At 47.6% G+C, this 16,833-nt stretch overlaps 1 protein-coding gene across 8 annotated transcripts in view; it reads left to right on the forward strand.

Moving 5' to 3' along the window:
• The first annotated feature begins 5,185 nt into the window (after positions 1–5,185).
• The window catches only part of LOC127579752 (phosphoribosyl pyrophosphate synthase-associated protein 1), an 81,350-nt gene continuing 69,702 nt past the window's right edge, over positions 5,186–16,833 (forward strand). The window contains exons 1-4 of one of the 8 annotated variants that reach the window (XM_052032641.1): positions 5,186–5,306; positions 6,052–6,160; positions 10,485–10,537; positions 15,242–15,308. In XM_052032641.1, the coding sequence (XP_051888601.1) occupies positions 6,078–6,160; positions 10,485–10,537; positions 15,242–15,308 (203 nt within the window). In that variant the 5' untranslated portion in view covers positions 5,186–5,306; positions 6,052–6,077. Of the gene's footprint in view, positions 5,307–6,051; positions 6,161–10,484; positions 10,538–13,037; positions 13,108–15,241; positions 15,309–16,833 lie in introns of those variants that run through there. The other 7 variants (XM_052032647.1, XM_052032638.1, XM_052032646.1 and 4 more) reach the window with 7 other exon arrangements.

Genomic DNA, 16,833 nt, shown 5'->3' on the forward strand with positions numbered 1-16,833 from the left:
ATGCTGGAAAGCCAAGGATCCATCTCAAATGAGAAAGGGAGAGATTGGTAAAAAAAGATGTTAAAGAGTCTGAAAATTGATAAATCTCAAAGACCTGATGACCTGCATCTTAGATTTTTTAAAGTGGAGGCTTCAGAGAAGGTGAATGCCCCGTTATTATCTTCCAAAACTTGCAACAGCCACTCTGAGACATCCCTGACCCGTGCACCTGGGAGACAACACAGCAACCGGGAGTCCTGTTTGTGGCCACAGAAACTCCTTTCTATTACCCTTACCATGGAACCCCTACCACTATAGCTCTGCCACTCTTTATCCTGCCCTCCTGTGCAGCAGAGCCACTCATGGTGCCATGATCCTGGCTACCATCAGGGAGGAGGTACAGGAGCCTGAAGACCCACACTCAACATTTCAGGAACAGCTTCTTCCCCTCCACCATCAGACTTCTGAACAGTCCATGAACCCACGAACACTACCTTGTTATTCTTCTGTTGCATATTTATTTTTGTAATTTATAGTAATTTTTATGTCTTTATGTACTGCTGCCGCCAAACATCAAATTTCACAAGATATGTCAGTGATAACAAACTTGATTCTGATTCTGATTCATAGGGATGACTCTCCCAGCTGAGTTGTCTACAAGTGGGAGTAGTGTGGAGGGGGGAAGTCAGTCATGATCTTGTTGAGTTGTGGAGCAGGCTCGAAGGGCTGAATGGCCGAATCCTACTCCAATTCCAGACTTTCATCAGAACTGGGACAAGTTAGAATGTTGCCTGAACTGTTGGGTGTAGAATTTTGTGAAAAATTAGTGGCTTCTTTCCAGTTCTTTCATGGATCATAGCTTGGCTACAGCACAGAACTCCCTAATTCCAGCTCCCAGCCCTTTCTCTGAGGCCTTGCAATTTTTCTTCACCACATTTATCCAATTTGCTTCTGAAGGCAACACTGGAATTTTCCTCCACCACATCTGCAGGCAATGTATTCCACATTCCAACCACTCTATGTAAAACGTTTTTCCTCATGTTGATCATGAGCTTTGTGCTGTGTTTGAAGTCTTGATCTTCAAACACTTTTCTTCAAAGTTAAAGACTGAGCTTCTACACTGGAGACAACGGTGAGTTTGATCATCCTGAGGAGAGTGGCTGGTAACAGATTACTTCTTTGTTGAGAAGAATGGTAAATTATAGACTACTTTGTATTTAGGTAGAGTGGTAGATATTAGAGAGGGTCCGGTATTTTTGATAAAGGTTCCTGGAATGAGGGATGACAGTTACAAGAATAGAATACAGGCTGATAGTTTTCTTCGGAGAAGACTGACGGGTGATTTGATAAAAGTATATTCCATTATAAGAGGGTCTGAATAGAGTGGATATTGGCAAGCTGTTCCCTTTAGTGGAGGGGTCAAGTACTAGAGGTCACAGGAACATAAAAAAGGGAAGAGAATTAAGAGTAGTATAAGGATTTTTTTAAGTGCAATGTGTGGTTGGAATCCAAAATACACTGCCTGCAGATGCAGCGGAGGCAAGTTCCAATGTGAGTTTCAACAGAAAATTCGATAATTATAGGGTGAATAAAAGTTGCAAGTCTACAGAGAAAATCTGGTGGGTGGACAGGAGAATTGCTGTGGCTGAGAGCTGGCATGGACGTGATGGGCCAGTGATAGGCTTGTCCACAAGTTGGAACACATGGGATCCAGGGTGAGAGAGCAAAGTGGATACAACATTGGCCTGGTGGTAGGAGTCAGAGGGTCGTGGTGGAAGGTTGTTTTTCAGATTGGAGAACTGTAAACAGAGGTGTGTGGTGGGTCCTTTGTTGTTTATCATACGTATTATCAATTTAACAAGAATGTAGGTGGCATGATTAGTATATCTGCTGATGACATAAAATCAGTGGTATAGTGGACAGTGAAGAAGATTGTCTAAGATTACAACAGGATCTCTATCAGTTGGGAAAATGGGCAAGGGAATAGCTAATGGAATTTAACTCAGACAAGTGCAAAGTAATGTATTTTGGGAAGTTAAACATGGCCAGGACATACACAGCAAGTGGCAGGACCCTGGGGAGTGTTATTGAACAGTGAGACCTTAAGGTACAAGTACACGGTTCCCTGAAAGTGGCAACACAAGTAAACAGAGTGGTGAAGAAGTCTGTGGTATGCTTGCCTTCATCAGCTGAGGCATTGAGTATAGAACATAGAAAACCGACAGCACAATTCAGGCCCTTCAGCCCACAAAGCTGTGCCAAACATGTCCCTACCTTAGATATTACTAGGTTTACCCATAGCCCATGTACCTTTCCAAAAGTCTCTTAAAAGACCCTATCATATCCACCTCCACCACCGTTGCCTGTAGTGAGGTGACCAGAACTGAGCACAATACTCCAAGTGGGGTCTGACCAGGGTCCTATATAGCTGCAAAAGTACCTCTCAGCTCCTAAATTCAATTCCACGATTGATGAAGGACAATACACCATATGCCTTCTTAACCACAGAGTCAACCTGTGCAGCTTTGAGCGTCCTATGGACTCAGACCCCAAGATCCCTCTGATCCTCCACACTGCCAAGAGTCCTACCATTAATACTATACTCTGCCATTGTATTTGACCTACCAAATGAACCACTTCACACTTATCTGGGTTGAACTCCATCTGCCACTTCTCAGCCCAGCTTTGCATCCTATCTATGTCCCGCTGTAACCTCTGACAACCCTCCACACTATCCACAACACCTCCAACCTTTGTATCATCCGCAAACTTACTAACCCATCCCTCCACTTCCTCATCCAGGTCATTTATAAAATCACAAAGAGTAAGGGTCCCAGAACAGATCCCTGAGGCACACCACTGGTCACTGACCTCCATGCAGAATACGGCCGTTCAACAACCACTCTTTGTCTTCTGTGGGCCAGCCAGTTCTGGATCCACAATGCAATGTCCCCTTGGATCCCATGCCTCCTTACTTTCTCAATAAGCCTTGCATGGGGTACCTTATCAAACGCCTTGCTGAAATCTATATACACCACATTTACTACTCTCCCTTCATCGATGTGTTTAGTCACATCCTCAAAAAATTCAGTCAGGCTTCTAAGGCAGGACCTGCCCTTGACAAAGCCATGCTGACTATTCCTAATCATATTATACCTCTCCAAATGTTTATAAATCCTGCTTCTCAGGATCTTCTCCATCAGCTTACCAATCACTGAGGTAAGACTTACTGGTCTATAATTTCCTGGGCTATCTCTACTCCCTTTCTTGAATAAGGGAACAACATCCGCAACCCTCCAATCCTCTGGAACCTCTCCCGTTGGGACATTATGATAAAGTTGTGCAAATCGTTGGTTAGGCCACATTTGGAGTATTGTGTGCAGTTCTGATCGCCCAGCTGCAAGAAAGATGTGATTAAGCTAGAAAGGGTGCAGGAAAGAGATTGGAAAGGTTGGGTCTGTTTTCCCTGAGCAAAGGAGGCCAAGTGGTGATTTTGTAGAGGTTTATAAAATTCTGAGAGGCATAGACGGGATAGATGGTCACAGTCATTTTCCCAGGGTCGGGGAGTCTAAAACTACAGGGCATAGGTTTAAGGAGAGTGGGCAAGTTTGTCCACACAGAGAGTTGTGGTATATGGAATGAGCTGCCAGATGAAATGGTAGCAGCAGGTTTAAAAGACATTTGGACAGGTGCATGGACAGGAAAGGGTTGGAACACAGGCAAATGGAATTAGCATAGATCGGCATCTTGGTTGGCAAGGATGACTTGGGTTGAAGGGTGTATTTCTGTGCTGTATAACTATGAATCTATTCTGTGTTGTAACTGTTCTATCAATCAATGTTTCAAAGGCAGGAGTTTAAAGGTTGTTGAATTTTGTCATAGATTCTAAATTACAGCATTATTCAGTGATGTGTGGTTTCTAAAAGAGTAATGACATCAGGCATCCCAGGCTTTTCACCTCCATCAATAAAGATTTTATTGTGATATGGTCAGTGCAGTTGATGTGGTCCATACAGAATTTAGTAAGGCTTTTGACAAGGGAAACAAGTCCAAAAGATTGTAGCACATAGAATCCAAGACGATTTGCCAATTGTTCCAAAATTGGCTTGAGAGTAAGAGACAGGAGGAAGGTGTCGTGTGATCAGAAGCCTGTGACCAGTGGTGTACAACAGGTATTGGTGCTGGTACCCATACTGTTTATATTAACAATTTGGATGTGAATGCAGTTGGTAGGATTAATAAGGTTGCAGACAATACCAAACTTGGTGGTGGTGTTCATAGTGAAGTGGGTAACCTGAGGCTACAGAACAACATGGGCTTGGGTTACCTGAAATATCCAGGTTCTCCCAACCACCACACTCCCAACCCCATGTCACCCAGTTTCATTCCACTCCCCATTTGACTCGATGCGCCTTTCGTCTCTTTCTTCATCTATGTGCCTGTGATGAAGTTTTGCAAGTAAGTTTTTCATTACCCCTGTTCAGATGTGTCCTGTGCAGTGAAGCCCCCCCCCCCCCCGGTGCAGTGATGCCCCCGCGTGCAGTGGCCCCACCCCGGTGCAGTGAAGTCCCCCCCCCCCGGTGCAGTGATGCCCCCCCGTGCAGTGAAGCCCCCCCCCGTGCAGTGGCCCCCCCCGCCCCCGCCCGGTGCAGCGAAGCCCCCCCCACCCCACCCCCCGGTGCAGCGAAGCCCCCCCCCCACCCCACCCCCCGTGCAGCGAAGCCCCCCCCCACCCCACCCCCCGGTGCAGTGAAGCCCCCCCCCCCGGTGCAGTGAAGCCCCCCCCCGTGCAGTGAAGCCCCCCCCCCGCCCCCGCCCGGTGCAGCGAAGCCCCCCCCCCACCCCCCCCCCGGTGCAGTGAAGCCCCCCCCCCCGGTGCAGTGAAGCCCCCCCCCCCGGTGCAGTGAAGCCCCCCCCCCCCCCGGTGCAGTGAAGCCCCCCCCCCCCCCGGTGCAGTGAAGCCCCCCCCCCCCCGGTGCAGTGAAGCCCCCCCCCCCCCCCGGTGCAGTGAAGCCCCCCCCCCCGTGCAGTGAAGCCCCCCCCCCGGTGCCTCTATCACCCTCCCTCCCCATCGGCCGCCACACCGGACCCCCCTCTGCCCTCCTCCGGCCCAGGGCCGGGGTCCGGGCTCCACGCCCAGCCTCAGCTCCGCCCTGACACACACTGCAGCACCGGGGACTCGCACCGGAAGCAGGCCGGGAGAGAAGGTCCCGCCCTCAGCCTGCCAGCGGCAAGTCCGGCCGCTGATTGGTTCCAGTCGCTGCCACTCAGGGGAGACGGGCTGCGGGATCCGCGGAGCCACTGGAGACCGGAGCGGAGCGGCCGAGGTGGGTCCGGTGTCCGGCGGGGGGTGACGGCGATGGGGCCGGGCCTGGGGATCGGGGACCGGCGGGGGGTGACGGCGATGGGGCCGGGCCTGGGGACCGGCGGGGGGTGACGGCGATGGGGCCGGGCCTGGGACCGGCGGGGCGGTGACGGCGATGGGGCCGGGCCTCGGTCCTGGAGGAGAAGGCTCGGGGGTCCAGGCCTGGGAACCGCGGACGAGTGGAGAGGGGTTGGGGGGGGGGATCCGGGCCTGGGACCGGGGGTCGGGGGATCGGATCCGGTCGGGGGCCTGGGGATCCGGCCTTCGGGGAAGACGGGGGGGGGGGGTGCCTGGGGACCGGAGGGCTCCACCGGGAGGGGTGGCTCCTTCTCCATGGGGGGAGGGGTTGTGGTGGCTCCTCCAGTGGTTGGGGGGGGAGGGGGGCGTGGATCCTGCTCCACCGGGGGGGGGGGGGGAGTGGGTGTGGGTGCTCCTCCTGTCGGGGGTGGGGAGAAGAGGGCTGCTCCTTCTCCCCCCGCCCCCAGCGAGCAGGGGGGAGGGGGGGGCCGGCCCCTACTACTCCCGGGGCCGTGTGGGTCACCCTCTCTGCCCCTGGGGCATGGTTGGGCTGTCCCGCCTCGTCCTTCCAGCCCCTCGGTGGTGGTGGGTGGCGGAGGGTCCTTATCCTGCTGCAGCCTCTGTCTTCGCCCTCAGGCTGAATTCCCCGCCTCTAATTCTCTCTCCCCCCCCCCCCCCCCCCCCCCCAGGATTGAAGAGTTCAGCACACTGCAAAATGAACGTGGCAAAGGGTGGCTACCGCGTATTCTCGGCTAATTCAAATGCTGCCTGCACTGAGTTAGCCAAACGCATCACTGAGTAAGTGGCTCTGATGTTGGCCAACTTCTATTGATATTAGAGCTGAAGTGAATCTTTACAAAGCTCAATCGTATTTCGTAGTTGCTGTGATTTCAACTGGCCAAGCTGGTTCTCTCTGGGTTGCGAGCATTGTCTTACTTCATGATCGGTGAAGATGAATTGTTGAGGTTCTTGGAAGTGGTTGGTGAAAGTTGCAGGGAGTTTATTTTCTGAATTTTCCCAAGCGCAATGCTTTGTAGAGTTTACTCAAGATGGCTAGTGTGGGCATTAAGAGTATAAGGAACTTGAAACAATTTTCCTCATAAAATACTACTTGGTGAACTAATGATAGATCCCTGACCTGGCAACCTACCTAATGAAGTTTCCATTTGCCCACACCCTGCTGTTCCTTTGCCTTGGGCCCCCAGTTCACAATGTTTCAAGCATGCAGTCTGGTTAACCTACTTGCATCCTAGACTTCTAAAAGATGTGCAGGAGAGATTCTGGAAAGGTCCTTGCAGAATCTCATGAAAGGACAGGTCAGTTAACACAATTATAGAATCACATAAAAGAACTATCCAGCCTAATCCCAACTGCCCCCTCTAGGTCCATAGCCCTGCAGGTCACAGTTCCAAGTACGTATCAAGGCACTGTTTCAGTGTGATACCTCCAGGATCCTTTCAGCTATTGTGTTCCAGACCCCACCACTCTGCATGCAGTTTTTCCCCTTCACACTAAACCTTCAACCTATTTCTTCAGATCTATGCCTGCTGGTTTTTGACCTGTCTGCTAGCAGAACATCCTCCCTGGGCTTTTCATTATTTTCTACGCTTCTCCTAAGGCCTTGTCTACTAATCAGGAAGATCGTAGCTGCTCCATATCTTATCGATATCTCGCTGCTTTCCTTCTATAATGATTAATATGTTTCCAGAAAAAATAAATTTTCGAATTTTGAGTTGCCCTACACCCTCAAATTAGACACAGTTGGCATGCTTTAGTTTAGCAGATTTATTAACATTCTTTGAATACGTAAGGAGCAACATAAATAAAGGAGATCCAGTGGGTGTCATATTTTTGAATTTCAAATGGCATTCGATAGGCTATCAAGATAAGGCTTCTGGGTTTGGATAGATAGAGCATTGGCTGACTGACAGAAAACAGTTGGTCAATTTCAGTTTGAGTTGTAACTGACTGTAATTCGGAAATCACAGTGAGGAGCTCAGCTCTTTAAATCCATATTAATGTCTGAGATGAATGAGTATATTGTAGCCAAATTTACTGATGTAAGCACAGATAGATGGGTTGTGAGGAGGACACAGCCTCTGCAGGTAAAGGTCTGCTCGGGTAAAATATTAAAAACTGGACCAAAAACATATTGGCAAATCTGGATCCAACCACAAGGAACATAGTTTTTCCTGACACAACCTGGAGACTTCTCAGAAAAGCAAAGAAGAAACTTGCAGTGATGTAAATGCATTGCTATTGATCAAGAATAGAGGACACATTGGGTATTGCTTGGCAAATAATCCTAACACAGATAAAGAGGCTGATTTAAAATGATCTGGTACAACTCAACAGGCTAAATTGTGTCTCCAATGCTGCAATGTTTCCAATGGGGAATTTCCCTAGGGGTTTTGAACCTTTGGAATTCTCTACCATAAGGATCTATGGATGGTGAATCATGTTCAAGATCTGTAGATTTTGGACTTTAAAGGAATCAAGAGTCATGGGCTCAGGCAGGCAAGCGGAGGCCTAAAATCAGATCAGCACTGATCTCGTTGAAATGGCAGAGCATTTGCTTTCCCTGCAGCCTTTTATATTTTTCTGTTTCAAGGATTTCTACATTTTCTTTGAAATATTATAAAGTGAACTGACCCATCTAGAACATGGACAGCACAGAGTAAAGCTCACTCGATACTCTATCGTCACACACTCCCAGGGCAGAGACTGTGTGGGTTGGATGCAGAGTAAAGCTCCCTGCTAATGTATAATTCTCATGTATGGCTGGGTTAGTGTCTTTGGTTAATAAACAGAGATGTCTTTATGACACATCATCCTTTGGTTGTACTATGACCCTGGAGTTTCAGGAAGACCATTTCACAATAATAAACTTCCTGTTAGGGTTTGCTGTAAGCCTCCACTTGAATCTCGCAGTCTCTCCATTACATTTTTTACAATACCTTTCACACCAAAGCTGCTATGATTTCTTTACCTTCCTCAAGGTTTCCTAATTCACCCCTCTCCACCCACCTACCCAGAGCAACAAGAGGATTCCTCTTGTCCTCGCCTTCCACACACCAGCCTCCACATTCAATACATCATCCGCCTTGATTTACAGAGCCTTCAGTGTGATGCCACCACCAGACACATCGTCCCTTCCCCTTCCCATTCGGCATTCCAAGTGGATCACTGCATCTCTAGCATCCACTCCCCCATGGCACGTACCCACACAAATTAGGCAATGCAGCCCTACCCTTTTACCTCTTCCCTTCCCACCATCCAGGGTCTTTGGTCTTCATGATGTGGTCTTCTGAATGTTTAATAAATTGAAGCTATTCTTTGCAGAATATTGTTCAGTCCACAAAGGTAACCCTGAATGTCCAGTTGCCCATCACTTTATATTTAGTTAGCTGTTGCACTTTCACTCTAATCTCTGCTTCTTACACTTCCAATAAAGCCCAAATTAAACTTGAGGAACAGCACCCCACCTTGTATTGGGCATGTTACACCCCTCAAGACTTGATGTTGAGTTCAGCAGGTCAGATAACCAGACCTTCCAGTTTCTATCAGAAATGGCATGTAGCATTATCTCGGGTTTTCTTCTCCACAGATGCTTCCCGACCCGGTATTCTCCTTTATTTCAGGTTTGCAGCAGACGTAGTGTCTTGTATCTCACAGTTCCAACATTTTCTTTTCTCCTCTGTCCACACTCATCACCTATTTATATCTCCTCTAGGCAGCCCATCACTACTCTGACCAAGCACTGCCATCACGTGTTGGTCAGTCACACTGTTTCCCTGGTTCATTCCTGAGTTTCAAAATTTTAAAAAAACTGTGGATGCTAGAAATCTGAAATTAAAACATGAAATATTGAAGGAAAACTCTGCAGCTCAGGCAGCATGAGTGAAAAGAGAAACAGTTACATTTTAGGTCCCAAGATCTTTCATCAGATCTGAAATATTAACACTCTCCACTTGTGCTGCCGAGTATTTCCGGCATTGGTGTTGTGTGGCAGTGGCCAAGCGAGAGAGGTTATCGTGCAAGTGGGATGAATTGTGAATCCCAGAGCTTTTCCTCATCCAATCTACAACAGAAAGCCTTCCTTTGCAATGTGTGGGTACACATACTGTGTTCAGTTCTGGTCGCCTCATTATAGGAAGGACGTGGAGGCGTTGGAGAGGGTGCAGGGAGATTTACCAGGATGCTGCCTGGATTAGAGAGTATTGAATATGAGGAGAGGCTTAAGGTGCTAGGGCTTTATTCACTGGAAAGGAGGAGGATAAGAGGAGACATGATAGAGGTATATAAAATACTGAGAGGAATAGATAGAGTAGACAGTCACCGCCTCCTTCCCAAGGCACCGATGCTCAAAACGAGAGGGCATGGCTTTAAGCTTATGGGTGGGAGGTTCAGGGGAGATGTCATGGGGAGGTTTGTCACCCAGAGAGTGGTTGTTGCATGGAATGCACTGCCTGGGATGGTGGTGGAGGCAGATACATTGAACAGGTTCAAGAGCTTGTTGGACAGGCATATGGAGGAGTGTGGGATGGGGGGGATATGCGGGAGGAAGGGGTTAGGTAGTGTGAGGGTGGTTTGATGGACAGCACAACATGGTGGGCCGAAGGGCCTGTTTTGTGCTGTATGGTTCTATACCATTACAATGCTGTGCCCTTGTAGGTTCTACAGTGGTAGAGAGTTGCAGGGCTGTCAATGATCAACTTAAATTGCTCTGTTAAGTAGATCTCACCCACTTGGTGTGTTCATATCTTTAGAGCAATTCAACTTTTCAAGAAATATGACTCAACAATGAAAATGTTTACTGTAAGCAGTAAACTGTGTTAATTCAGTTCAATTGAATACAAACTAATCTGCGTGTTTGAAATGGAATTGTGCAATTTTATCTACTTATGCCCACTCGAGTTAATGCAACCACTTCCTGGAAGTTGATTTGAAAGAAATCGTGGTCAGGAGTTGTTTGGCCTTTGGTCTGGGATTGTCTGCTTGCCTTTCTTCTTACAACTGCTATGAGTTACAGTGGGTCCCAGGCATAGGCAATTATTGTATTTGTGGCCACAATATGAGGCTGTAATTCCAGCCAACAGCAATCGTTTCTCTTTTTCTTCAGGCGTCTTGGAGTTGAACTTGGCAAAGCTGTGGTTTACCAGGAGCCAAACCGTGGTAAGTGACTGCATACTGTGTATGTGTATCCGCGTGTAAATTGGGATAAAGATCTTAGCAGAGTGGGGATAGTTGTGTACCATTCCAGTATCCAGTAAAGCACTGCTGTTATGTTCTAGCTCTGGAGAGCGTGAGTGACGTATAGGTACATGCCCTCTGAAGTTATACTGCTTGTTTGGATTAAAGTCCCCACCCAGCTTGTTGGAACTGGTAATTACATTATTCAAGTCTGCATGCATTAGTCAGTTTATCTGACCTCCTGTACACTATTTTTCCCACAAGTGGGTGGGCAGTACTCAGCGCCTTGGAGATCACTTTCCAAATACCATGCTGCTTGTGAATGCCAAGCTACAAATAAACAATGTGCCATAAATAATAAAGATAACCTTTACTAAATTGCTGGATATTGGTGCAGCAGCTGTCCAAGTAGGGGACCTTCAGGTGGAATTGGATTCCTCTTTCCTCCCCTCCCTAATAGCGTAACAGCTGATAATGATCAGAATCTCCTGGACCTCTAACTGCACACACACTATTGCAAAAATCTATATGATCCCGATGCAGGGTCTTGATCTAAGACATCACCCATCCCTTTGACACCTGCCTGATGTTGCCTGACCTGCGGAGTTCCTCCAGCAGTTTGTTGTTGACTCTAGAATCCTGTTAGCACCAGGACTGGAGGCTTGTGATGCACGTAGGGAATAGCTATCTGTTCTGTGACAACTGTCTGCGGCAGAGTTGTTCACAAAATGCTGAAGCAGACTGAGCCAGGAACGAGCTTCCTGTCCACTTTCTGCATCTGCTCACCAGAGGAAACCCCAGATAACCAGAGGTGAGCATAGGGTCAGCATGGGCGGCAGTGATGAAAGAAGGTTGTTCAACTGGGAAAGTGGGCCAAGGAAGGGCAGATGGAATTGAACTCGGACAAGTGCAAAATGTTCCATTTTGGTCAGTTAAACCAGGGCAGGGCTTGCACAGTAAATGGCAGTGCCCTGGAGAGTGTTGTTGAGCAGAGAAACCTAGTGGTACAAGTACACAGTTCCCTGAAGGTGGTGACGCAGGTAGACAGGGTGGTGAAGAAGGCGATTGACACACTGACCTTCGTTGGTCAGGTATTGATACGAGAGTTAGTACGTCATGCTGCAGCTGGTGAGACCACATTTAGAGTAATATCTGCAGTTCTGGTCTCCTAGCTATAAGAAGAATGTTATTGAGCTCAAGGGTGCAGAAAAGATGCACAAGGATGATACCTGGATTGAGTTACAAGGAGATACTGGGGCTATTTGCCCTGGAGCATAGGAGGCTGAGGGGTGACCTTGTAGAGGTTTATAAAATTATGAGAGGCACAGATATAGTGAATGGTCAGTCTTTTTCGCCAAGGTAAAGTAGTCTAAGACGAGAGGGCATAGGTTTAAGGTATGTGGATAGGAAAGGTTTAGAGGGATATGGGGTAAATGGGACTAGCTCAGATGGGACTTCTTGGTCGGCATGGACCAGTTGGGCCGAAGGGCCTGTTTCCATGCTGTGTGACTCTATGGTGGCAGGTGAAAGATTTGAAGAGGAACAGAGGGGCAAGTTTTTTCACAGGTTGGTGGGTATGTGGAACAAGCTACCAGAGGAAGTGGTTGAGGCGAGTACAATTACAACGTTTAAAAGTCATTTAGACCGATGTGTGGATAGGAAAACTTTGGAGGGATATGGGCCAAACGCAGGCAAATGGGACTCCTCAGGTAGGAAACTTGGTCGGCATGTGTGAGTTGGGCTGAAGGGTCGGTTTCTGTGGTGTATCTCTCTATGACTGCTGTTGGTGGAACCAAACACTGGTGAGGTGGAATTGTTGGTGACATTGCTGGGGAAGGACTGCATTCATTACCTGGGGGAGATTGGTACAACAGTGAGTGAGATATGATCATTGTTAGAAGCTCTGTGGGAACTCAGCAGTATTTGGGGGGGGAGGGCAGTGATTGTGAGGGGTTGGAGTGAAGCTATAAGAACCCTGCACCTTTGGGTGTGAGGAAGTCCTACACTGGGGGGAGGTAAGAGAGAATAGCACTGTTTCAGGTGTAGGTGAGGAACCTGCATGAGCGGTGATGGGCAGTGGAAGAAGTGGGTGGCCCCATGTTGGGGAATAGGGTCCGGAGGTCCCAGGGATGGGTGATGGAGAAGTGAGTGACACAGAGGGTGGGTGCCCCGTGTTGGGGAATGTTGCGGGGTTGGGGGGGGTGAGAGAGGGGCCCGCGTGGTTGGAGATGGGGGCAAGGGGGCCCTGTGCTGGTGGTGGGCGGTGGAAGGTAGTCTTGAGGGAGCGCTTTGCTGGGAAATGGGGGTGACGGGCCCTTGATGGGTGAGGGGGCTCGTTGATAGCGTTGGGATGGGTGGGTGGTACCAAAGGAGCACCAGGCTGTCAGTAGGGTGACACAGTGAACCATGTAGGAGTGCCACACTGTTGAAGAAGCCATCTTTCGGATGCAACGTTAAACTCAGGCCCTGTTCGCCTGTTCAGGTGATTGTGGAAGATGCGACAGCCAATAGGTGCAGAGGTGCTTTCCTGGATTTGTCTGCTCCCTCGGCTGGTGAGTTGCAGCTCTTTGGTTGTTTGCCATTAACTTGCTGCCTGCTATATCCAGTACTGTTCTGGCCTTTCCTGACTATACAGAAACTAATGTAACCCAGACAAAGTTGTGCAAGTATCACAAGCTCCCTTCACAGCTTAGTGGAGTCAGCATCAGCTTTGTTGCAGCCAGCAGCGAGTCAAGTAGCTCTGTTGCATTCATGTTTGTAGGACAATGGTGAGATAGTAAATGTCAGCTTTACTGCTTGTCCGGGAAGGATTTCATAGACTCAACCTACATAGATGAAGGCTGCACAGACCATAAGGCCTCTGCTAGCTCTTTGAAAGAGCTCTTCAATAGGTCCCATCCTCCACTTTCACTGAAGCTTTACTATTTCTTCCCTTCAAGTATTTCTCTGCTTGTCCATAAAACCTGTTCCCTGACCTTTACCACAGTGCTTTCTAGATCACACTTTGGTGCAAAAACATTCTCCCCATTTCCTCTGAGGCTGCCACCTTCAACATGTATCTCTGGTCACTGATTCTCATGCCACAGCAAGGAGATGCTGCTTATTTACTTTGCTGAAAACACTAATTATTTTGGACACTACCAAATCTTCAAACTCTGTTCCAAGGGGAGCAGTCCCAGGTTCTCCAGTCTCCCCACAGTACTGGAGTCCCTCCTTCCTGGGACTATTGAAGCAGTGGCACCATTCCTAAAGTGCATTGGATAGAATTGGAAAGTGCACCAGCTGAGGCTTAATCAGTGGTCCATAAAGATTCAGTTTAACCATCTTGCTTTACTCTGATTATAAAGCCTAACATCCCAGTACTTTTGTTTAAGCCTTCTCAACTTGTTACCTTCAGAATTTAGTTGAATGTGCCTGCATTCAATTAAAATTAAACCATTGAATTTATGATCTTCTCCCCTGTTTTAGAAGCACATGGGGAGGTGAACCCTGTTTGCAGAGTGTCCCATGGACTGGATAATGAATCATTTGCTGAGTTTCTGCACTTGATTCATTTTATTTATTCCGCAGACCCTGTCCTCCCTCTTCCTCACCTCAGTTCACCCTCCCAGTGCATGTCCCTTTCCTGACTCCAGTTTAAACTTGGAGCCCATTTACAGGGTCTTTGATATTAATTCAGCCAAATATTTTGTAGAACATTACAGTTCATTAAGTTGCCACTCATCTATCACTGCTCCTGACTGACACATGTATTCTTGAAGTTGCTTACCAATCAGGTATTGATAACCACAGTCTGGTTTTACTGATCTTTAATCCTCATTAACAACGGCCAGAGTACTGGGGTGAATTCCCCTGCTCATCAAGGTAGTGCCGTGGGACCTGTTACATCTCATGAGGACAGACAAGATACTGGCTTTAATGTTTCATCTGAAAGATGCCACTTACCATGAAGTGGCGCTGCTTGATACCCACAACCTTCTGATTTGAGCAAGTACCACATGCCATGATTGCTGGCATACTGCTCGATGATGTTTAACAATAATATTCTGTACCCTGCTGGTGTTTTGCTTCTGATTGACTCAGGTTTGCTAGATACATTGCTAACAATTACTAGTAAGTGAGGTTTCCAGGTTTCTCCTCTTTATCAGTTGCCACTTGATAGTGATGCCGGGTTCCCACTTTGTTGTCAGAAGTGGATTAGCAGGAACGCAGCTGTCTGTAGCAGTGTGACATCCTCAGCTCTGCTGTGCAGGATCACCTGGAAGATGCAGACACAGGATTGTGCCATCGTGATCCAGGTCAAGAAACAAGTACAAACTACTTGATGCTTCCCACTGAGTTTTCAAACTTCAGATCTATGAGGTCCATCCCAGCTTTTGGTAATACTGTGATTTTACTTTAAGCATTGTGACTAATTTTTGAAACGTTAGTTTTCTTTAAGAGCTGATATAGTAGCAGCTCATTTTGTGCACTACAAGATTCAATGGTTGCGCTGAGGGCTTGGGGGGAGAAACTCTTGCTAGTAGGGTGGGGTGTGTCATCTGAGAACAGGACAGGCTTGAGCTGCTGGGTAGATCCAGGCACTAGTTTCTCAGTCAGGTTATTATCATCTGGTGTATCAATGTTTCGCTCCAATTATGGATGAATCAATCTTGACATCTGATTTTTTTGCCTTGTGTTTCACAGAAACACGAGTGGAAATAAAAGAATCTGTTCGTGGCCAGGATATTTTCATCATACAGACCATCTCGCGGTGAGTGAAGCCCAAAATGGGCTCAGAAGTTTGGAGGTGGGGCTGTGGAGAGGTGCATTGTGGTCTCCGGGTGTTTAGTGGGTCATGGTGGGAATATCACAGGATGTAGGGCAGACCTTGTCTGCAGTACCCAGTGTCAGCCTCTGCATCATTTGGGAGTACGTGCTATGTCGCTGAGAAGAGTTGGAAACAAAGTTAACAGGTTGGGAGTTTGCAGTATCTAATCTCAAATCGTATTGACAGTTGTAATCCTGCCTGCTTCTGACCTCCATGCTTTACAAATAAACTTTATTCAGCATCTAACAACAAAATGCTTCACAAGATCAGTAACGGACCTGTTGGTGGCTTTGAACAGAGTACACTTTCCCAATGGCACAGTAAAATAACATCTTCGCAGCACTTCCCGTCAGACCTAGCATTTTTGCAGTGACTACAAGATTGAGGCAAATTCGGGGTTGACTCTGTGTGCCTTGTGCATGCCACCACGTCGCCTGTGGAGTGGAGCTCAGCAAAATTGGTGCTGAAACCAAACAATGATATTTCTACCCAGCGAGTGATTGGAGTATGCAGGATAGTGTTGGGGAGAGCAGTGGGGCAGATTCAGTTGTTGTGTTTTAAAGGGAGCAGGTAACTATCTGAAAGGAATGAATTTGCAACGTGTGGTTGGGAATTATTGCCACTGTTAGTGTTTGTAGCTCACCAGCATTTACCACGCTTTGATTCTTTATCTTCATGTATTCTAAACCTGTCCTTTGCTCCCTGTATTCCTTGTCCTCCTCCCTGGTCTGTCCTATCCAGTAATGTTACTGCTTCCTTCTCTATACCATCCAAAACTCCTACCTGGTTGTGCATCTTACTTTTCTTTTCTACTTGTATACTTAGAGTATTGTGTGCATTTGTGGTCACCTCATTATAGGATAGATGTGGAGACTTTGGAGAGGGTGCAGAGGAGGTTTATCAGGATGCTGCCTGGTTTGGAGGACATGTACCATGAGGAGAGATTGGACAAGTTGGGGCCGATTTCTGTAGAGCAGCAGAGGCTTGGGAGATTTGACAGAAGTTCATAAAATTGTGAGACATAGATGGAGTAGACAGTCAGTATCTTTTTCCCAGGATTGAAATGTCTAGTACTAGAGGGCATGTATTTCAGGTGAGAGGGGGAAAGTACAAAGGAGATGTGCAAGACAAGTTTTTTTACACAGCGGTGAGTGCCTGGAATGCACTGCCAGGGGTGATGGTGGAAGCAGACAGCACAGGAGTGTTTGAGGCTCTTGGACACATAAATATGTGGAAAAGGGAGGGATATGGTCAATGTGTGGAGAGGAGAAATTACTGGTATTGGTTTATTATTGTCACTTGTACCGAGGTACAGTGAAAAGCTTGTCTTGCATACCGATCGCACAGGTCAATTCATTACACAGTGCAGTTACATTGAGTTAGTACAGAGTGCGTTGAGGTAGCACAGGTACAAACAATAACAGTACAGAGTAAAGTGTCCCAGCTACAGAGAAACTGCGGTGCAATA

Source organism: Pristis pectinata, chromosome 18 (genome assembly GCF_009764475.1).
Source record: "Pristis pectinata isolate sPriPec2 chromosome 18, sPriPec2.1.pri, whole genome shotgun sequence".
Classification (NCBI taxonomy): domain Eukaryota; kingdom Metazoa; phylum Chordata; class Chondrichthyes; order Rhinopristiformes; family Pristidae; genus Pristis; species Pristis pectinata.